Source organism: Electrona antarctica, assembly GCF_951216825.1.
Source record: "Electrona antarctica genome assembly, chromosome: 5".
In the NCBI taxonomy this organism is placed as follows: domain Eukaryota; kingdom Metazoa; phylum Chordata; class Actinopteri; order Myctophiformes; family Myctophidae; genus Electrona; species Electrona antarctica.
In genome coordinates this window covers 21,677,763-21,701,370 of record NC_136810.1, presented here as the reverse complement: position 1 = coordinate 21,701,370, position 23,608 = coordinate 21,677,763, and the positions used below count along the sequence as shown (strand labels likewise).

Below are 23,608 nucleotides of genomic sequence, written 5' to 3'. Positions count from 1 at the left end.
AGTCGACTAAAACTAGACTAACACTAAGACATTCTGCGTACTAAAATGTGACTAAAACTAAAGGAAAACTATTCAAGAGACTATGACTGAAACTAAAATCAAAATTTGCTGCCAAAAACAACACTGCTACATAGGCCTACAGTGAATAAAATACTGTTTTGATTGCAATGAATAAATTAATGAATGAATGAATGAATGAATCAATCAATCAATCAATCAGCCAGACGGAAGGTAAAAAATGGTAAATGGTAAATGGTGCATTTATATAGCACCTTTATCCAAGGTGCTTTACAGAGATTGTGCATTACATTCACCCATTCACACACCGATGGCAACCTTGCGGTTACCATCCAGCTGGCACTCTACCGCTGTAGAGACGTTTGCTTCACAATCACAACTCAATGCCGCCCCCATCTGGCGGAGTCAGGTTATAGGTTGCTTACCCCCTGCTGCAAATAGAAGCATGAATTCCGGTGAAAGTGCGACCCCTGCAGTCACACAATTCGATAGCCGATCAATTTGCCTTGTAACACGTTGTAGTTGAAGTGAAGGCGCTTCCTGCATAACTTCACTGTCACTTCTCTCTCTCTCTGTTCCTCCTCCGTCCGTTGTGTTGTTTTCTTCTTCTAGCCAAGCCAGGCTTTTCTTTTCTCATTCATAACATGTAGTTGAAACAACGACATTTATTATAATGTCATCCTAAATTAACAGATATTTGCTTTCAAAGTTTTCCAGCGGCAGACTATAGTTTATTGTCGGTGATGTTATAGTTTACACACAGCTTCGGCGGGCTGGCGGAAATATTCCCCGTTTTTAATTTCCTCAAAACAGCAGTCGCTTATTCTAATTTTGAGTTCCTTGAACTTCTCTCTCTGGTGTTCTGCCTGCGGGTTCGATATTTCCAGAAGAGAACATGCACGAATAGCAGCTGAAAAACAACACATCAACAGGTAAAGATGATGATCATACATGCAGAAACTCTTTACATACATGATATGATGTGGGTGTGACGCCCTTAGTGAACTTAGTGTTCACATTACACTGTCCTGAAGAGTGTGTGTGTGTGTGTGTGTGTGTGTGTGTGTGTGTGTGTGTGTGTTGCTGCATGCGTGAGATAGATATATATCTAGATTGATTTGTAGTGTACATACATGTTGTCATACAGGCCTACTGTACATGTGCAATCCTACTCCGTGAATAATATGCATACATCCTGCTGCATATTGATTAGTATATGGACCATCAATGTGTAACTCACGCACACGCACACACAATACAGCTGGATGTAGCGCCTGGTTGTAACACTGTTGTCTCTGTAGTGTACGTGGAAATTTCCCAACACAGTTCCTTTTTTATTATTATTATTCTTTTTTAAACATTTTTTAAAGCTAGTGAAAATAGCAGATCTACAAGCTCACAGTGTCTCACTTGCACCAGGCTTTTGTGCGACACTTGTGTGTGTGATGAAGTTATTAAGGCATTAATGAAAATTAACTTGGAGATCCGGGAGGTTGGTGCTGCGTAATGTTCTGATGAAGGTCAGAGGTCAGTTGAGCGGTATCGGAAGCGTACCATCTCTCCTCTCCAGCTCAGTGAAGACATGAACCTTCATCAGTGGAACCGTCAAAACACTTCCATGTCCGTTTCTAGTGTGACGGACAGCACACTTTTCGGTCGTGAGGTGACCACCGAACTACAACATGACGTCACTGCAGCCGCGGTGAAGAGCAAACCACCGCCACCGCCCCAGCCCTTCTCTCTGTTTTTACTCACCACCGCTCAACGTTATTACAGCTCCGGTGGTCACCTCACCTCACCACCGGAAATCCAGACTATGGCGCGATTCATACTCCTATTTTAGAGCCGAATAAAAGTCGGTTCGTCTCAGTAAGACAGCCCTCCCCCTATCCACAAGGAGGAGCAGTGCACCAAAGCATTATGGGAATTGTAGTCCATGTCAGGGCCTGACATATCAGGGTCTGTTTCAGTGTGACAGGGCCTGACATATCAGGGTCTGTTTCAGTGTGACAGGGCCTGACATATCGGGGTGTTTCAGTGTGACAGGGCCTGACATATCAGGGTCTGTTTCAGTGTGACAGGGCCTGACATATCGGGGTGTTTCAGTGTGACAAGGCCTGACATATCAGGGTCTGTTTCAGTGTGAAAGGGCCTGACATATCAGGGTCTGTTTCAGTGTGACAGGGCCTGACATATCAGGGTCTGTTTCAGTGTGACAGGTTCTGACATATCGGGGTGTTTCAGTGTGACAGGGCCTGACATATCAGGGTCGGTTTCAGTGTGACAGGTTCTGACATATCGGGGTGTTTCAGTGTGACAGGGTCTGACATATCAGGGTGTTTCAGTGTGACAGGGCCTGACGTATCAGAGTGTGACAGGGCCTGACGTATCAGGGTGTTTCAGTGTAGCCTCGAAAACTTTGGTGTGTCGGATAAGCGTGCGCACCCTGTTTTTACAGGTGTTTCTGTCGCCCCCCCCACACACAAACACACACACACACACACACACACACACACACACACACACACACACTTCAGGTTATTTTGAACACATCCCACCCACAGACAACACAAGCACTTACATCTAACACTTTTTATTCATACTTGCATGTACACACACACACACACACACACACACACACACACACACACACACACACACACACACACACACAGAGAGAGAGAAACATCACCTCTGCTGCTCTCTGTGCTGTAACTTCGCCATGTCTTATCTGATAACATTTTTCCAGTTTCTCTTAAGTGCGTGCGTGCGTGCGTGCGTGCGTGCGTGCGTGCGTGCGTGCGTGCGTGCGTGCGTGCGTGCGTGCGTGCGTGCGCAGGACAGTGTATACATATATTACTGCACCTGCATATATAGGATGTAATGAATGCAAATGTTGAATATTGAGCTGCTTGACATGGGGTGAAAGGCAGACGGCCTGCTTTCATGTCGGTGCGTGTTTGTTTATTGATTTGCATTTTTGCTCACATGAGTGTTCCCACTGTAATAAAACTGTCCACTAGTACACTACTATTACAGTACGACTGGATCAGTTTCCATGAGCTGTACAGTTATCTGTTACAGCAGCTTACGGAGGCGTTGCTGCTGGGTGCGGGAGGGTTTCCTCTGCAGTGGATTCTAAAGAGGGAATCTTGAAACGACTAGAAAGTGGTCGCACACGGCAATAGCCAGAGTGCCAATATTTTATTTTAATAGCCCATTTAGACCTGATGACGATTCTACAAATGTCTTCTAAATCCTGACAGTTTTCTTGAAAAACCTCATGTTTCTCAAAAGTTTCATGTCAAGGATGTCCTGTTGTTCCAGTGACTGACCCCCACCCCCCCACCCCCCAGGAGCACCCAGATTTGAGTTAAAACATTCACTCTGAAAGAATATATATTCAAAGATTTGCACCACATTTTCACGGGTTTAAAAAAAATAGCAGACCTACAAGCTCGTAGTGCGGCACTCGCTATTGGCGTGTGTGGCCCACTTTCTTGTTGTTTCAAGATTCCCTCTTCAATTTCTCTCAAGCAAAAGTCATAGCCTCCACGCAAAGACCCCCCACGGAGCGTGGCAAAACGCCTCCCCGCCCCGCCCCACCATCCTTCCCCCCCCCGTCCATTCAATACGCCTCCCTCTGGCGAGGGAGTCCGTCTCTCAACGGCAAAGACGCGTGGCGCCGGGGGAAGCGTTCGGACGGGAATCACGACCGGTCCTGCCAAAGGACCAGGGCGTATATATATATATACTCACCTTGTTTGGAGTGCGGACGGACTGAGTGGAAAGGCCCTTACAACGATCTTCTACGCACTCTTATCTCGTCAGTCCCACCCTCCCCCGGTACCGGCCGGCTATGACTTTTGCTTTTCAGGATTTTCATAGCCCTAAGCAATTTGGCGCCCTAGGCCGTTTTTTTTTCTCCTTTTGAAATCTTTTCAGGGCAATTTTTCTACTTTGGGTTTTCTGGTTAACCCATTTTGGGCGGGAACCCCTTTTGGTGTTAGCATTATGTTATGCTTTAGCTATTGAAAAATAGCAGATCTACAAGCTCATAGCGCGCCACCGAGTGGCGCGCTACGAGCTTGTAGGTCTGCTATTTTTGAAAAACCGAAGAACGACTGGCATAGAAACAGAGCTTTTTCAGAAATCTGTCAGGATGTAGAAGACATTTTTAGAATCTGATCTCAGGTCAACAAGTTTCAAAGGGTCATATCCTTTTAAAATATTTTCCAATTTCAATGTAGTTTCATAATGTGTAGAAAGCAGATAAATGACCATGGCCCCATTTTGGTGTGCGTTAGCATCCTTGTGCACAGTTGTTGTCTTTTTCTAGCTTCATTGAAGCGCGCCACCTACATAGACGCACTGCGGCGTGACAGTTTAGCTAACAACACTGTAGAGTTCAGGAACCTGATGTTGGATATGGGAGAGTGAGGAGGGCAGCGAACCCAGGAGGTCTGAGTTGGTGCTGGCTAGTGTGGTTCCCAAACCTTTTCATGTCAAGGACCCCCCACATTGACACTAATTAGCCCTGCAGACCCTCATTTGAAGAGATATGCCAGGGGACCCCCCCATAACCATAAGAGAAGATTTTTACGTCTCTAGCAGTGATTCTCAACCCGTTTAATTTGAGGCTCATTGCAAGTAGCTGTAATGTACTCTCTGTTGGGTGTAGTGTATCTTGTGTATAGACCAGGCCCATTGCAAGTAGCTGTAATGTACTCTCTGTTGGGTGTAGTGTATCTTGTGTATAGACCAGGCCCATTGCAAGTAGCTGTAATGTACTCTCTGTTGGGTGTAGTCTATCTTGTGTATAGACCAGGCCCATTGCAAGTAGCTGTAATGTTTAATGTACTCTCTGTTGGTTGACCATGCCTGCTGGCTCTGTATTAGAAAAAAACTAACATTTTTTGAAAGTTTTCACCTATAATGACATGGCTCTGTACTGCCAGGTGGGGGCGTGGCCTCCTGCCTGTCATGGCTTGTTCTGATCTGACTGTCTTTAACTATTTGAACCCAGCTGGTCTCTCTCTAACAACACTGAAGTTACCTGGAAGGTTCCCGGATTGCTTGAAATTAGTACACTGTTAAGTTTCTTAGCTTAAGTATATGATTATTGATTTGATGACTATTTTTTATGTATTTGATTGTATTATTATTACGCTCTGGAGCGTCTGCTAAATGCCTAGATTGTACATTGTTGAACCCTATACTACTAGTGTCCCTATTCCGAGGGCGAACATTAATGTCAGATCTACAAGCTCGCTACACATCGCAATGCCACATGCTGTGAGCTTTTTAGATCAGCTATATTCAAACTGCTAGTTCTAACTGCTGTCCTGCAGAGGTAGGGGGGGTGGGGGTGGGGCGGGGGGAGATAAGTACTAGAGAGTATAGTGTTTAAAGGACCACTTCACCACTTTTCAACCTATCTTCATATAATAGGTCCTTACTAATAATCATGAAAAAATTGTGCAATTTTTTCTACTCGGTCTGTGTCTCATAGGAGGGCTGTGGGCAGTTCAGAAACCGTCTTCCAGTGACATCATGGATGGGGAATACAAGCTAATAGAAACTGCAGGCTTTCTAGTCCTGAAAAGTTGCAATGCGAAAATGGAAGCCATCGTTCTCACGATAATTAAAACCTAAACATTTTTGTAAAAAAAATCTGCCTAATGATGATGTCACTGGTGGACGGGTTTCTGAACTGCCCACAGCCTTCCTATGAGACACAGACTGAGTAGAAAAAAATCGTGCCATTTTATCATGATTATTAGTGGAGACCTATTGAAAAGTGGTCCTTTAAGTTGTTAAGTTGTTCAGGGCACCGCTGGATGAACGGTTAAGGTGCGCACTGCATAGTGTACCACATAAGGCTCTGATGCCTGGCGAACCCGAGTCCCTGGTTCAATTCCTGAGACCGGCGGACCCTTGACCCTCCCTCTCTCGCTCTCTCTCTCTCTCTCTCTCTCTCTCTCTCTCTCGCCCTCATGTTCAATGTAGCCGAGGTAACCATACAGAACACAATACTCAAAAACAGATACAGTACTTATACATTACATCAATAATTAAAACGCATGGATTATAGAAGTCAGAAAATACTCAAATCTAAATCAGATACACCAAAAGATTTTACATTTTTGGAACAAAAAGTGTTGCAAACAAACCAGTTTGTAACACTTGTAAGTGTGAGAAACAAACCATTGCCCTGAACTGACCCACAGACGGAAGTGAAGTGGGTTTTCTTTAAGGACTTCTGGAGCTCATTCCAAGCAGATGGATGAGAGACAGACAGAGAGAGAGAGAATGCCTCGCTCCAGTGTGGTCGTTAGAATGTGTTCATGTGTAGGCCTGTCCACAGTTACATAACCTCCCAGTGGAGGCAACTCTCTCTCTGACATGATCGTAAATATTTTGCATACTCGTCAGAATGAGTCGTCGTTCATATAGTCGTCTGCACTCTGCACAAGGGCAATGGCACGCACGCACACACGCACGCACGCACGCACGCACGCACGCACGCACGCACGCACGCACGCACGCACGCACGCACGCACGCACACACACACACACACACAAACGCATTATGTTATGCTACTTAAAGTATAACATAATGCTTAAAACACCAAAAGGCGTACACACACACACACACACACACACACACTTTTTTCAACAGTTTTCACCTGACGAGAGATACTCCTGGTCAAATGTTACTCCACTACAAAAAGTTGCTCTATCACTTTCATTTCTTCTCACAAAGAGTTCCTTTTATATTAAGTTTAAGGGTCATATCTGCCAATACCGATTCTGATATATTACATTATTACACTAACAGCTGACACTCTTAAAGGTTCATGACATTAATTTGAATTATTATTATTTATTTATTTTAGTTTTTATGACTTCAATTACACCCACACAGCCTGAATTTTGAACATTCAGTGGATTTTCTGTGGTTCCGGGGTTTCTCTGTGTGTTCTGAAGGCGTTTGCTGCAATGAAAATGGGCAAAATCCCTCAACAGTGACATCTGCTGGCAAAAAGAAAAAGCCAAAAAACCCCGGGCCACAGAAAATCTACTGAATGTTAAAAGTTCAGGTTTTTTGGGTGCAATTGAACTCAGAAAAGCCTTTTTTTGGGCCCCTCCTATATACAGCTTTTGTCCCCACACACCTCAATATTTGCCATTGACAATGAAAGGTGAAATTAGGTCAAATGTCCGCCAAATATGACGCAAATTTGTGGTAACACAAAGCGCCCCTCACTTCACACGGGTGTGATTTTTTTTTATGTCACGATCCCCTTAAAGAGTCAGAGACAGGCAGAGTGGCTGCTCCGCGAGTACAAAACCATTGGCGGTCACATTATTATTGCATTTTCGACATCGGTGAAAGTAATCTGTGTTATTTTCAGACCGATCCGATACCAATATTGCATTTTTATGGCCGATTTCGATACGCTACCGATATATCATGCACCCATTTAGGCCTGACGTCGAAATTAAAAAAAAAAGTCTTCTAAATCCTGACAGTTTTCTGAAATACCTATGTTTCTGTATCAGTGGTGATGTCAAGGTCCCCAAAAATGATCTGTAATTGACCACCGACCCCCATCTGAAAATATGTTATTCCAGGAACCCCTCAGAAGCAAAGATTTGAGTTAAAAATGTTCGCTCTGAAATAATATATTCAAATATGTGTGCCACATTTTCACGATTTTTCAAAAATAGCAGATCTACAAGCTTGTAGATCTGCTATTTTCCAATAGCTAAAGTATAACATAATGCTTTAAAGGGGTTCCCGTCCTGAATGGCTTAAACTATTTAGACCTGAGGCCGATTCTAAAAATATATATATATATATATTTTTTTAGATTATTAAATGTGTAAGTGAGAACCGCTGAGCACGTTGTGTGATTTCTCCTCAGCGGATGGACAGGATAAGGATACTTTTATTAATCACCAAGATTGTGACTCATCATAAACGTCAGCCCTGGCAATATTTAATAATAACTTGATGAGTAGTTGTAGTTGGAACGCGTCCAAGAGGAAGTGGCTTTGTGTTTAGCTGGGGGCCGCCATCACATGTCAACCCACAGGCGGTTATCCCATTCTGGGCGGGAACCCCTTTTGGTGTTTTAAAGCATTATGTTATACTTTAGCTATTGAAAAATAGCAGATCTACAAGCTTGAGTGCCGCGCTACGAGCTTGTAGGTCTGCAATTTTTGAAAAATCATGAAAATGTGGCGCAAATCCTTGAATATATGAATATATCCTTGAATATATATATCCTTGAATATATCCTTGAATATATCCTTGAAATATATATATGGGGGAGGTCCCGGGAACAACATATTTTCAGATGGGGGTTGGCGGCCAAATACATATATTTTCGGGGGTCCTTGACATGACAATGTTTGAGAACGACTGACATAGAAACATTTTCAGAAAACTGTCAGGATTTAGAAAGAATTTTGTAGAATCGTCCTCAGGTCTAAATGGGTTATAGTTCCTTACCAAAGAGATGACCCTAAATGTCAAACCCCAGGCTTTTATATAGTTCCTTAATTACCAGAGAGATTCTATGACAAGAGATGACCCTCCTCCAATCCAATCCAACTTTATTTATAGAGCACATTTAAAAACCGTGCTTTAAAAACAAATAAAAGTGCACAAAAACGTCAAAAACATATTATAGAGATACAAATATACAACAGGGTGGAGAAAAACAAAACGAATAATAAAACAAAAGATAAAAATAAAAAAAAATAAAAAAAATAACTCACTCTGGGGTAAAAGCTTGGGAATAAAAAAGTGTTTTAAGACTGGATTTGTTTTAAAATATGGATAGAGGGGGACTCCTATCAAGTACCTTAGTCATCAAATGGCTTTTATATAGTTCCTTACGGAGCCCAAAGCAGGAAGTATGACTCTTAACTGTGACCCAGCGTGTAGAGTAGGAGAGTGGTGACACGCTTTGATCTCGACCGCCAAGCGGAAGTTGCGTAGCTGGAGCCCCTGCTTATAGTTTCAAACATTCTCTGCTCCTCCCATTCAGCTCTGTTCAATTCCGGCGTTTCAGAGACACGCTCGCTGGTAACGTTGACAAATCACGGCATTATTTTTTCTCTTCTAGTTATGCAATCGTGGTATTTTATGTAATCGACTTTAGTCGAAAATAGCCTTATAGACCTGATGCGTTGGAAAGCACCTCGATCGAGCTTCAACCAGTGGAGCTATTTACCTAAACTTAATCGCAGTATTGGTGTCTTGGTGTAGCCGTTCATGAAAATAAATCCGCTGTTTCTTTTTAATTATTTTAAAACGGTGAAATAAACGCATTAAACAAATGTCGGGTATAGCGTCCATTTGGTTCCATTTATGTAGTTTGTATCCTGACTGTGTATACAAATGGAACCTTAATGGACCTCCAGTCAAGGGTAACAGAGGGAGAATATTTCTATACTTTCATGATCTCATTTCATTAATTACTGTAGCCTAAGTAAAACAAAATAATGTATATGGCTATGATGTGGTGATTGCTAGTGAATAGTTAAGATTTGTATAAGCAGAAATGATGTAGTTTATTGTATCTTCGAACATATTCTCACTCTTTAACTGGCATTACGTTGTTCATGCTACAGTTATAAAGTTCTGATAATTACAGTGTGATGCTTTTTGGATAACTCACAGTGCTCAAGTGATTCAAGTCCACAGTTTTGGAGATATGGCTTATAGAGTAATGTCTTGCCCCTGGGACCTTGAGGACCCTTGGGGACCCCCAGATCACTGATCTGATCTCAGAGATATGGCTTATAGAGTAATGTCTTGTCCCTGGGACCTTGAGGACCCTTGGGGACCCCCAGATCAGAGATATGGCTTATAGAGTAATGTCTTGTCCCTGGGACCTTGAGGACCCTTGGGGACCCCCAGATCAGAGATATGGCTTATAGAGTAATGTCTTGCCCCTGTGACCTTGAGGACCCTTGGGGACCCCCAAATCAGAGATATGGCTTATAGAGTAATGTCTTGTCCCTGGGACCTTGAGGACCCTTGGGGACCCCCAGATCAGAGGTATGGCTTATAGAGTAATGTCTTGCCCCTGGGACCTTGAGGACCCTTGGGGACCCCCAGATCAGAGATATGGCTTATAGAGTAATGTCTTGCCCCTGGGACCTTGAGGACCCTTGGGGACCCCCAGATCAGAGAGATGGCTTATAGAGTAATGTCTTGCCCCTGGGACCTTGAGGACCCTTGGGGACCCCCAGATCAGAGATATGGCTTATAGAGTAATGTCTTGTCCCTGGGACCTTGAGGACCCTTGGGGACCCCCAGATCAGAGAGATGGCTTATAGAGTAATGTCTTGCCCCTGGGACCTTGAGGACCCTTGGGGACCCCCAGATCAGAGATATGGCTTATAGAGTAATGTCTTGTCCCTGGGACCTTGAGGACCCTTGGGGACCCCCAGATCAGAGAGATGGCTTATAGAGTAATGTCTTGCCCCTGGGACCTTGAGGACCCTTGGGGACCCCCAGATCAGAGAGATGGCTTATAGAGTAATGTCTTGCCCCTGGGACCTTGAGGACCCTTGGGGACCCGGGGTCCCCAAGGGTCCTCAAGGTCAAGACATTACTCTATAAGCCATATCTCTGATCTCAGAGATATGGCTTATAGAGTAATATCTTGCCCCTGGGACCTTGAGGACCCTTGGGGACCCGGGGTCCCCAAGGGTCCTCAAGGTCAAGACATTACTCTATAAGCCATATCTCTGATCTCAGAGATATGGCTTATAGAGTAATATCTTGCCCCTGGGACCTTGAGGACCCTTGGGGACCCCCAGATCAGAGATATGGCTTATAGAGTAATGTCTTGTCCCTGGGACCTTGAGGACCCTTGGGGATCCCCAGATCACACTTTATTTTGAGAACCACTGGTTTGATAATTTGAGTCTGTGTACAGTTGGGAACATCGGGGGGAACATTCTCCCAGGGTTGTGAAAGTGTGACGGAGAGAGAAAACACCAAACTGTTAACTTCTGCTTTTTGCTGTTTTGCTGAGTTATTTTTAGTACATGTTGTGTTAATAATAGCTGCCTGGTTTGGTGTGGAGATGTGTGTAAACTGTGTATACCAGTGGTTTCTAAAGGGGGGTCCGGGGACCCCCAGGGGTCCTTGAGGGAGTTCCAGGGGGTCCCCAGCTAAATTATAGTTTGAAACCAAATGGGCCCTTATGGTACACTCTCAGACTTAAATTAACATTGGATTTACTATTTAAATTGGCGGTCCCAGAGATAGAAATGCCATCAAATGGGGGTCCGTATAATAGACTAATGTATGTCAAACTGGCGGTCCTTGAAAGTAAACGGGTTGAGAATCACTGCTAGAGCCATAAAAAGCTTCTCTAATGGGGGGGGGGGGGGGGGTACCTGGCATATCTTTTCCAATGGGGGTCCGCAGGCTAATTAGTGTCAATTTGGGGGTCCTTGACATGAAACAGTTTGGGGACCACTGGTGTCTACAGTGACCTCGAGCACGCTTCATTATGAAAGTGGAATCACTATTTCAGGAACCTCCGCCATCATCAGTAAATAAACTGCTTTGATGATGCCTGTATTGACACTGTTTCTTTTTTTTCTTCAGGGAAGTGTGTGTGTGTGGGTGTGTGTGTGTGTGTGTGTGTGTGTGTGTGTGTGTGTGTGTGTGTGTGTGTGTGGGTGCGTGTGTGTGTGTGTGTGTGTGTGTGTGTGGCATGCATGTACGTGCACAATGCAACTCTAATGGTAGCAGCAAGTGTTCATCGTGCCAGTGAGGACTGATCTGCCTCTTCCCCCGTCACCATGTCAGAGATCCATGTAAGATGCGCACACACACACACACACACACACACACACACACACACACACACACACGCACATGCGCACACGCACGCACACACATCCCATTCTGGGCGGGAACCCCTTTTGGTGTTTTAAGCATTATGTTACACTTTAGCTATTGGAAAATAGCAGATCTACAAGCTCTAGTGTCGGGCTACGAGCTTGTAGATCTGCTATTTTTGAAAAATCGTGAAAACATGGACATTTTTGAACATAGATTCTTTCACAGCGAACATTTTTAATTCAGATATTTGCTTCTGGGGGGTCCCTGGAACAACATATTTTCAGGTGTGGGTCGGTGGCCACTTACATAACATTTTTGGGGTCCTTGACATGAAAATGTTTGAGAACGACTGACATAAAAACATGGACAAGGATTTAGACGACTTTTATCGAATCGTCCTCCGGTCTAAATGGGTTAATATAATCACACCATGATGTTATATCATTGACCTAAAAGGCGTTCTATCAACAACGATACTATGATTAATAGTATAGTATAGTATGATCAGAAATGACTGGTCATGTGGAAAACCTTTGTTAGACATGCAGTGTGAACACATTTCTTCACCTGGGTTACATCATCTTCTGATACTTGAAGGTTTTGAAATGAAATCATAATCCCCCAAAATAATTTGGCGACCCCCTGAGGGGTTGCGACCCCCCAGGTTGAGAACCCCTGCTTTAGACCTTTAGCCTATATCTAAATCCCCGGAGTGGTTGTGCAAAGACCCGCCCAGCCCTGCAGCACCGTTTCATGCAATTTATATTGTGCGTGTATTTTTTGTTGAATTACTGATGACAGTAACTTTCTAATGTTTTGATAATTCGCGCGACATATGTATGCATATGACGGTATAGAGTTTCATGTGACGAGCTTAAACTAGTGTATTTAAGACGAAGATGATCAGGTAATGTAATTGTGAAAATAATAATAATAATCAAATGATTGAAAGACAGAACTAGTGTATTGTCTGCTAAGCGTGCTGCTTGCTTATGTTATGGATATACATACTGTTGACCTTTACAACTTCTGTCATGAGTAATTCAACAAAAATAATACTTATTTCACGCACAAATAAATTCCATTAAACAGTGCTGCAGGGCAGGTCTTTGCGCAACCGCTCCGGGATTGGAATATAAGCGTGGCCACAGGGCACAATGTCACTAATCCTCTCCTCTCTATATCCCATAGACTGTGTGGCCACAGGGCACAATGTCACTAATCCTCTCCTCTCTATATCCCATAGACTGTGTGGCCACAGGGCACAATGTCACTAATCCTCTCCTCTCTATATCCCATAGGCTGTGTGGCCACAGGGCACAATGTCACTAATCCTCTCCTCTCTATATCCCATAGGCTGTGTGGCCACAGGGCACAATGTCACTAATCCTCTCCTCTCTATATCCCATAGACTGTGTGGCCACAGGGCACAATGTCACTAATCCTCTCCTCTCTATATCCCATAGACTGTGTGGCCACAGGGCACAATGTCACTAATCCTCTCCTCTCTATATCCCATAGACTGTGTGGCCACAGGGCACAATGTCACTAATCCTCTCCTCTCTATATCCCATAGACTGTGTGGCCACAGGGCACAATGTCACTAATCCTCTCCTCTATATCCCATAGACTGTGTGGCCACAGGGCACAATGTCACTAATCCTCTCCTCTCTATATCCCATAGGCTGTGTGGCCACAGGGCACAATGTCACTAATCCTCTCCTCTCTATATCCCATAGGCTGTGTGGCCACAGGGCACAATGTCACTAATCCTCTCCTCTCTATATCCCATAGACTGTGTGGCCACAGGGCACAATGTCACTAATCCTCTCCTCTCTATATCCCATAGACTGTGTGGCCACAGGGCACAATGTCACTAATCCTCTCCTCTCTATATCCCATAGACTGTGTGGCCACAGGGCACAATGTCACTAATCCTCTCCTCTCTATATCCCATAGGCTGTGTGGCCACAGGGCACAATGTCACTAATCCTCTCCTCTCTATATCCCATAGGCTGTGTGGCCACAGGGCACAATGTCACTAATCCTCTCCTCTCTATATCCCATAGACTGTGTGGCCACAGGGCACAATGTCACTAATCCTCTCCTCTCTATATCCCATAGACTGTGTGGCCACAGGGCACAATGTCACTAATCCTCTCCTCTCTATATCCCATAGGCTGTGTGGCCACAGGGCACAATGTCACTAATCCTCTCCTCTCTATATCCCATAGGCTGTGTGGCCACAGGGCACAATGTCACTAATCCTCTCCTCTCTATATCCCATAGACTGTGTGGCCACAGGGCACAATGTCACTAATCCTCTCCTCTCTATATCCCATAGACTGTGTGGCCACAGGGCACAATGTCACTAATCCTCTCCTCTCTATATCCCATAGACTGTGTGGCCACAGGGCACAATGTCACTAATCCTCTCCTCTCTATATCCCATAGACTGTGTGGCCACAGAGCACAATGTCACTAATCCTCTCCTCTCTATATCCCATAGACTGTGTGGCCACAGGGCACAATGTCACTAATCCTCTCCTCTCTATATCCCATAGGCTGTGTGGCCACACAATGTCACTAATCCTCTCCTCTCTATATCCCATAGGCTGTGTGGCCACAGAATGTCACTAATCCTCTCCTCTCTATATCCCATAGGCTGTGTGGCCACAGGGCACAGAATGTCACTAATCCTCTTCTCTCTAGATCCCATAGGCTGTGTGGCCACAGGGCACAGAATGTCACTAATCCTCTCCTCTCTATATCCCATAGGCTGTGTGGCCACAGAATGTCACTAATCCTCTCCTCTCTATATCCCATAGACTGTGTGGCCACAGGGCACAATGTCACTAATCCTCTCCTCTCTATATCCCATAGACTGTGTGGCCACAGGGCACAATGTCACTAATCCTCTCCTCTCTATATCCCATAGACTGTGTGGCCACAGGGCACAATGTCACTAATCCCCTCCTCTCTATATCCCATAGACTGTGTGGCCACATAATGTCACTAATCCTCTCCTCTCTATATCCCATAGGCTGTGTGACCACATAATGTCACTAATCCTCTCCTCTCTATATCCCATAGACTGTGTGGCCACAGGGCACAGAATGCGTGGCCCGGTACACCTTCAAGGGAACTACAGAACAGGACCTGCCGTTCAACAAGGGAGACGTCCTGACCATCATCGTGGTCACCAAGGTGAAGGGTGACGTTTCTCTGTGATTTTGAGTTTAGTTTTATCCTTGATGGCGTCGTATAATGGCTGATTTTAGACTTGCTTGCACGCTAAAAATAGCCGATCTGAAAGCTCACAACGTGACGCATTGTGAGCTTGTAGATCTGCTATTTTCAGAGTGCAAAGTGTAAAAAGACTTGTCTTTTTTTTTTGTTCGGATCTCTTCTCCATCAGTCCCATCAGTAACATTTTAGTCTAGTTTTAATTTGTTGACGAAATTTGTAATATTTGTAACATTTAAAATATCTTAATCGTCAAAGTTTTGTCTTTATTTTGTTTTCCTCAGTGAAAAAAGGTAGTCGCTGAACATTTTTCATCATAGTTTTAGTCCACGAAATCAACACTAAAGCTATATTGGTTCCAGGAGGAAGCTACAGTTGTCTATCAGATTTCTGATGATGTGGTGGTGTTTTTTGAGTGGTGCAACCACTCCCTTACGGAGCTATGTGTGTGTGGGTGGCTGGCTGGCTGGGTGGGTCTGAGCACGAAAACAGCATGGTTGTTTTTCACCACCTGTGCGCAACCTAACACACACGCGAACACACACGCACATATTAACTGTATATATGGTGATTTTGGGTGTGCCAGTACAGTACAGTACAGTACAGTAGAGGGACCCCCACACGGTAACTCTGTCATTTTTCAACCGTTTCGGACGCGGGGCGGCTCGCCGGAATCGGGCCGGCACCCTGGTAGAGGGCAGCACGGGTCCATTCGGAACCGAACACCCGAGAGCCGAACCGAGAACCGAGCCGGTTCGGTCCCAAAATATCGACTTGTCCCTCGAGCAGGGTAGGATCCATTCCAAATTGCCGCGGGTCTCGTTCGGATCGTCTGAAATGCAGTTACCCGAAATAACCGTGAGGATCCGAGCTTTATATATTAAACCCCTCAACTTTAAAAATAGGTTTAAAAAATAGACATGTGTGCGTGATTACATTCTAAAGTCCATATTGTCTTGTTGAACAGAGTCAACGAGGGCTGGGTCTCGTCATGCACCTCGACATGAGCAAGAGCACTCTCTTTCGTTTGCGTGCGCGCGGCCGCACACACACACACACACACACACACACACAGCTGGCTATATTAATGCAATCATGGCGACCCCCTTGAGTGAGCGAGGTGAAACGCAAAGCAACGAGCAATGTGGGATTAACCTTGCGTCACCAGGAATGTCCAGGAATGCCCCGCCGCCTCTCGAGAGGCGGCGGGGTGCACGTACGTCGCTCATAGAGCAGTCTCGTCATGTTAAAGCATATAATATTGCAGAGAACACACTGAGTCCGGATCTATATCGGATCGGATCCGCGTCGTTTTGGTCGGACCGGTTCCAAACAGTCAAATCCTTCTCGGCTCCGTTTCGGACCGGATCCAAAACTTTCGGGTCGGTTCCGGGGCGGGTGTGGACAATTAGAATGTTTCTCGGATCCGTAGCGCTTCGGTTCAGATATCACCGGTCCCGTTTCGGACCGGGTCCAATTTTATGGACCCGTGCTGCCCTCTACACCCTGGGTGCGTTCCTGTTGGTCAGTACAGTGACAGTACAGTACAGTACAGTACAGTACAGTACAGTACATTAGAGGGTACAGTAGAGGGACCCCCACACAGTAACTGCCATTTCTCAACCGTTTCGGACGCGGGGCGGCTCGCCGGAATCGGGCCGGCACCCTGGTTGCGTTCCTGTGGGTCTGGAAATCCCCCCCCACACACACACATAGATTTGCACCATTCACTTCACATGGGTGTGATTTATTTTCTTTTCTTTAGGACCCGAACTGGTACCACGCTAAGAACGCTGCTGGTCGAGAAGGAACCATTCCAGCCAACTATGTCCAGAAGAGAGAGGGAGTGAAGTCTGGACCAAAGCTCAGCCTCATGCCGTGAGTTCAAACTAGACTGAAAACCACAAAACTAAGGGTATTTCTCATGTAATTAAAACATTTAGCCGATCCACAACGACACGGTGTGAGCTTGTACAGTAGATCGGCTATTTGAACTATTTAAAATATTAAAATATTTTTGAAAATAGTAAACCAAAAATCACACCCGTGTGAAGTGAGGGGGGGGGGGGGGGTAGTCTATTAAAGTCTAACTCATGTTGATTAGGTGATGTAATGGTGATGTAAAACAAATTATCTTTATTGTTGATGGCATTTAATGTTGACGTAAATCTTCCCTTCATTGTGATGGCGTTTTTAAAACAAACCTTGAACTAAAAATAAACATTAAACCTGTATATAGGAGCCCTCAAAAAGGCAAAGAAGTTTATGCATAAGGGGTAAGGCATTGACGAAAATAGGGCCCTGAATGTCTCAATAGTAGCCTCGGAAACCCAGACGTTTTTATTTCCAGGGAGAAAAAGAAAGTCTGGGACCAATAGGGTCCACCAGCCTGTTTTCGACCGGCCTCCTCTCTAGACCTCACACTAGCTAAAACACTTTACCGCGGGCCTACAGCCGGGTGCACTTCCTGTATCCTGTTGTAGTGGGGTTAGTCTCGCGTTACCAGACTGTTGCCTCCGCAATTTCCAAACGCTTCATCATACAGTCTAGGCCAACGGAAGAGCTGTCATGAGTAAACTATAAAGCGTTTCGTCTTTACAGTCACGCACATTTATCCTAATATCAATAGAAAACATCTACGCATATATAGCTTGTTGCTTAGGAGAAAAGGAAATAAAAAATAAGCTCTAAAGATATTTTAAAATATATTTCCGTGAACGGAAATGGCAGCTTCCGTTACTCAGCTCATGGGGGCTATAGTTCCAGACTCTATATAGCATTCTGAGAAGATTGTGGAATAGTTGTCTGGCTACGTAAGACTATAGTGGGGTGGATCATAGATATTAAATCATATACGTACAGTAGATGCCTCACTGGCCGCTGCAGTTCATTGGAGCGACGTGTCTCCAATGAAGACAGGAAGTCAAGCGGAAGTGCAGTGCTGGATGCTTTTTTCCCTTTTTTTTAACAAATCTTTATAACAGTCATGACAATACATTACAATACAAAACAAGACAAACAAACAAACACAAACAACAAAGTTATTAATATTAATACAACAATACAACATCAGAGCCAGGGGGGATTAGATTACTAACAGAAAACATTAAAGAGTGAACACAAAGCAACAGACTAGGCTACTGGCCAATCACAGCGCGTCTTTTCCGGGACTTATGTTTTACGCACGCGGAAGCTTGACAAGCTTCCGCTCATTGAAGGCAAATGCTTTGCTGAGGAATCTCTGGGAAAATTGTTGCCTTCAATTCTGACACGCGCCCTAGAGCCAGAAGAGGTGTCTATGTTTATGGGGTGGTTGAGAACGTACAGATGGTGCATTTATATACAGTAGCACCTTTATCCAAGGCACTTTACATACAGTAGATTGTGCATTACATTCACCCATTCACACTCACATTCATACACCGATGGCGGCGGAAACCATGCAAGGCACCAACCAGCACATCAGGAGCAATTAGGGGATTCAGTGTCTTGCTCAAGGACACTTCGACACTAACTCTGGCGGTGGCTCAGGGGTAGAGTGGCTGGATGGCAACCGCAAGGTTGCCAGTTCGAACCCACACAGTTCGAACCCTGTGGGGGTTCGCTGTATCCTGCTCAGCTGTATCCTGTTGTAGTGGGGGTGGATGAGACTGTACACCACAGCACAGCTGGGTCTGACGGCTGCTGCTGCTTCACAACGGCAGTGAATCTGACCCCCCCCCCACCCCCCCCCCACCTCGTTTCCTCTCAGTCTAAGACCAAACATGTCGACGAAATCAACGCTGTTGTGTTGTTGACATGGTTTGATTGATTGATTGATCATTTTATTGGACTAATAAAATGCAAACGGTACAGGGGTACAGTCAAAGCACAGCATTGGTCCAAAAGGACAGCACCGAAGAAAGACCGACCTTGCAGTCTTGTTTTCCATTCAGGTCCCATTGCATTCATTTACAATAACAAAAGTGACAACAAATAAGAAGGGTAGGTACCCTCACAAAAAACATGCAGTAATCCTGGTCTCTAAAACTACCAACCCCCGGGCCATCCGGGGTGCCTGATGGAGGGGAAAGGAGCTGTTCGGAATAACGTGTTCCTTCCACGCGCTACGTCCGGCCAGGGAAATTCCCCCCTGTCAGGTGAAAAGAAGCAGCTTGGACTCCTCATGCATAGAAGGAGGCATGAGATGATGAGGTCAGTACATTAGATAATTGGCACTGGGTGAAAAAACTGGGTTGCAAAATTGTGGGATAAAAATGAAAAGAAAAAACAAACAAACAAGCAAATAACAATTGCGATCGTCTCAAATAATAGCGATTTAGGCGATAATGTCATAATTGTGACAGGCCTGTCACCTCTCTCTCCCTCCAGGTGGTTCCACGGTAAGATATCGCGGCACCAGGCGGAGGGCCTGCTGAGCCCGCCCGAGAGGGGCATGTTCCTGGTCCGCGAGAGCACCAACTTCCCCGGGGACTACACGCTGTGTGTGAGCTGTGAGGACAAGGTGGAGCACTACCGCATCGTCTACAAGGACAGCAAGCTCAGCATCGACGAGGAGGAGTACTTTGACAACCTCATGCAGCTGGTGGAGGTAATTGATTGATTGATTGCTAGATGTCCTTTTATTGATCATTAATACCCATTCAGGACGGGAACCCCTTTTGGTGTTTTAACCCATTGTGGGGCGGTAACCCCTTTTGGTGTTTTAAGCATTACGTTATACTTTAGCTATTGAAAAATAGCAGATCTACAAACTCGTAGCGCGGCACCGAGTGCCGCGCTACGAGCTTGTAGGTCTGCTTTTTTTTGAAAAATCGTGAAAATGTGGCACAAATCTTTCAATGTATTCTTTCAGAGAGCGTTTTTAACTCAAATCTTTGGGGGTCGGCGGCCAAATACATATATTTGTGGGGGTTGACATGAAAATGTTTGAGAACCACTGCCATAGAAACATGGGGTTTTTCAAGAAAGCTGTCTTGACTGGATTTAGAAGGCATTCGTAGAATCGTTCCTCGGGTCTAAATGGGTTAAGGATTATGTTATACTTTATCTATTGAAAAATAGTTAAAATGTTGGGCGCAAATGTTTGAATATATATTATTTCACAGTGAGCTCATTTAGTTGTATATAACTCTGTTAGCTCACAGATAGAGTTGTGTATAACTCTGTGTTAGCTCATAGATAGAGTTGTATAACTCTGTGTTAGCTCATAGATAGAGTTGTATTTAACTCTGTGTTAGCTCATAGATAGAGTTGTATAACTCTGTGTTAGCTCATAGATAGAGTTGTATTTAACTCTGTGTTAGCTCATAGATAGAGTTGTATAACTCTGTGTTAGCTCATAGATAGAGTTGTATTTAACTCTGTGTTAGCTCATAGATAGAGTTGTATAACTCTGTGTTAGCTCATAGATAGAGTTGTGTATAACTCTGTTAGCTCATACATAGAGTTGTGTATAACTCTGTGTTAGCTCATAGAGTTGTGTATACCTCTGTGTTAGCTCATATATATAGTTGTATTTAACTCTGTGTTAGCTCATAGAGTTGTGTATAACTCTGTGTTAGCTCATAGATAGAGTTGTGTATAACTCTGTGTTAGCTCATAGATAGAGTTGTGTATAACTCTGTGTTAGCTCATAGATAGAGTTGTGTATAACTCTGTGTTAGCTCATAGATAGAGTTGTGTATAACTCTGTGTTAGCTCATAGATAGAGTTGTGTATAACTCTGTGTTAGCTCATAGATAGAGTTGTGTATAACTCTGTGTTAGCTCATAGATAGAGTTGTATAACTCTGTGTTAGCTCATAGATAGAGTTGTGTATAACTCTGTGTTAGCTCACAGCCACACACAGTTCCTGGAACACATGATGAACAGGAAGTGTTGAAGAGGAAGAGACAAAGCAGGCCACGCAGGTTCTAGAGAACACACGCACACGCACGCACGCACACACATGCACACACACACACACACACACATGCACACACGCACACACACATGCACGCACACACACACGCACACACACACACACACACACGCACATGCACATGCACACACGCGCACGCATATACACACGCATGCACGCAGGCAGACAGGTGACAGATTAAGTGATTTAATACCTTATTGACACCTTATTGTAAAAAAAACCCGCCCAAAATGGACAAAATGGCCAAAAAACAGCGACAGTTAGCCCAAAGATTAAGCTGAGCACAGTCGTTACCAGAAGTTCGATTCCTGCGGACCGGCAGGAAATCATCTGGGTGGAGAAGTGAGCGGCCCACCAACCACCTACAGAATTCATTTCATGGACCCCCCCTGTTTCACACGCATTATGCTACAGAGCCCCGATTTAATGGCATTTCTATCTCTGGGACCCCAATTTATATTGTAAAACCACTGTTAATTTAACTCTGAGAGTGGACAAATGGAACCAAATGGACCCATTAGGGTCCATTTGGTTCCATTTGTACACTCTCCTGAGTTACAGACCCATAAGGGTCCATTTGGTTCCCAACTATCTCTTATTGAGCTAGGGACCCCCTGGAACTCCCTCAAGTACCCCCAGGGGTCCACGGACCCCACTTTGGGAACCCATGCTCTTGAGCACGGTACTGAACCCCCAACTGCTCCAGTGGCCAACAGTATGAGACTGTGGTTGTTGCACTAGTCAGCGTGTGTGCATGTGTGCATGTGTGCGTGTGTGTGTGTGTGTGCGTGCGTGCGTGCGTGCTCGTGCGCCCGCGGTGAAGACTGGGCATTGGACTTTCTCTAACCACAGGAACCAGCAGGAACCTCCTCTTGGTGTGTCATAACAGGCTGACATTCTGCAGAAACAGCTCATCTATAGCAGCACGGGGCTTTTGTAGATCATCTATTTCATACATGGGCAACTGACACCCAACTGACACATGTGGCCCTAACCTCACCTTCACCCTTTAGACCTGACGACGATTCTACAAAATGTCTTCTAAATCTTTGTCAGTTTTCTGAAAAACCTCATGTTTCTATGTCTGTGGTTCTCAAACTATTTCATGTCAAGGACCCCTAGAATTATGTGTGTTTGGCCGCCGACCCCCATCTGAAAATATGTTGTTCCAGGGACCCTCCCCCCCCCCCCCCCCCCCCCAGAAGCAAAGATTTGAGTTAAAAAACGTTTCACGATTAAAAAAAAAATAGCAGACCTACAAGCTTGAGTGCCGCGCTATGAGCTTGTAGATCTGCTATTTTTTCAATAGCTAAAGTATAACATAATGCTTTAAAACACCAAAAGGGGTTCCTGCCCAGAATGGGTTAATGTGGCCCCTGAGGTTAATACCAGAATACTGATAAGTAGATTAGTAGCTTCTTCTTCTTTTAGTGTCTTTGAAGCATGTGGTTAGATGACAGTTTCCCATTTCTTTACACAGTCTTTTGCATTATTGTTGAACTCTGCGAGATCTTTTAAGCTGCAAGGTTTGGGTAGTAGAGGGCAGACAAGGCAGTGCTGCATCGTATGGTCCTCTTCTCCACATTCACAGATGGTTGGGCCGGTTTTGTAGCCCCATCTGGCCATAGCAGCTTTTGATCGCCCCGTTCCTGTTCTCAGGCGGTTGAGAGTTTTCCACCGGACCCATGGTGCTTCTGAGCCAGAAGGGAGGTCTTCAGAGGGGGGATTCCCATGTCAATAGGAGGGGGGTCATTTTCAAGCTTTGTTGTCCATAGCTGGAGTCTGGTTTCTTCCCGAGATGTTTAATTTAGTAATTAGTAGCTTAATTAGTAGCTTAATGACTAGTATTAAAATGTTATCGTCTTTTTTTTTTTTTACGTCCAATGTATTTGTATTTAGTTCATAAAGTGAACATAACTATAATTAAAGGCATTTGAAATTAAATAAAAACGTTACTTTCCAGGATTCCAATTCAAAAATAGCAAAACAATAATCCAGGATTTAAATTAAAATGATAGCAAAAAATAGCTTATCTACAAGTGGAAATGTTGTAGCCCTCTGGAGTGAGTGTGGAAATGTTGTGGCCCTCTGGAGTGAGTGTGGAAATGTTGTGGCCCTCTGGAGTGAGTGTGGAAATGTTGTGGCCCTCTGGAGTGAGTGTGGAAATGTTGTGGCCCTCTGGAGTGAGTGTGGAAATGTTGTGGCCCTCTGGAGTGAGTGTGTAAATGTTGTGGCCCTCTGGAGTGAGTGTGGAAATGTTGTGGCCCTCTCCATCGTCAAAGTTGCCCAGCTCTAATCTATTTTGTCAAAGAGATTTGGTGTAGAAGTTTAAAAATAAAATAAAAGGACGGGGTGAAGTACAGACCCCCAGGGGTGTGGACCCCATGGTCGACAATGTATTTATGGCTTCTTAACCACATGTACCCCGTCCCCTAGCGCTCCTTTTCCGCGGGCGAAAGTTCAGTGAAAATATCCTCATGAGCACAAATAGCCTCAAAATATGTTTGTGATTTTCAGGGAAGAGACGGGAAACAGTT

The 23,608-nt window shown here is 44.6% G+C and overlaps 1 protein-coding gene across 2 annotated transcripts in view; it reads left to right on the top strand.

Moving 5' to 3' along the window:
• The first annotated feature begins 545 nt into the window (after positions 1 to 545).
• LOC306923063 (tyrosine-protein kinase CSK-like) overlaps positions 546 to 23,608 on the top strand; it is a 40,402-nt gene continuing 17,339 nt past the window's right edge. The window contains exons 1-5 of one of the 2 annotated variants that reach the window (XM_079501054.1): positions 546 to 950; positions 11,807 to 11,874; positions 14,996 to 15,109; positions 16,914 to 17,026; positions 19,520 to 19,739. In XM_079501054.1, coding sequence (XP_079357180.1) covers positions 11,860 to 11,874; positions 14,996 to 15,109; positions 16,914 to 17,026; positions 19,520 to 19,739 — 462 coding nt within the window. In that variant the 5' untranslated portion in view covers positions 546 to 950; positions 11,807 to 11,859. Of the gene's footprint in view, positions 951 to 11,662; positions 11,875 to 14,995; positions 15,110 to 16,913; positions 17,027 to 19,519; positions 19,740 to 23,608 lie in introns of both variants that reach the window. The other variant, XM_079501053.1, reaches the window with a different exon arrangement.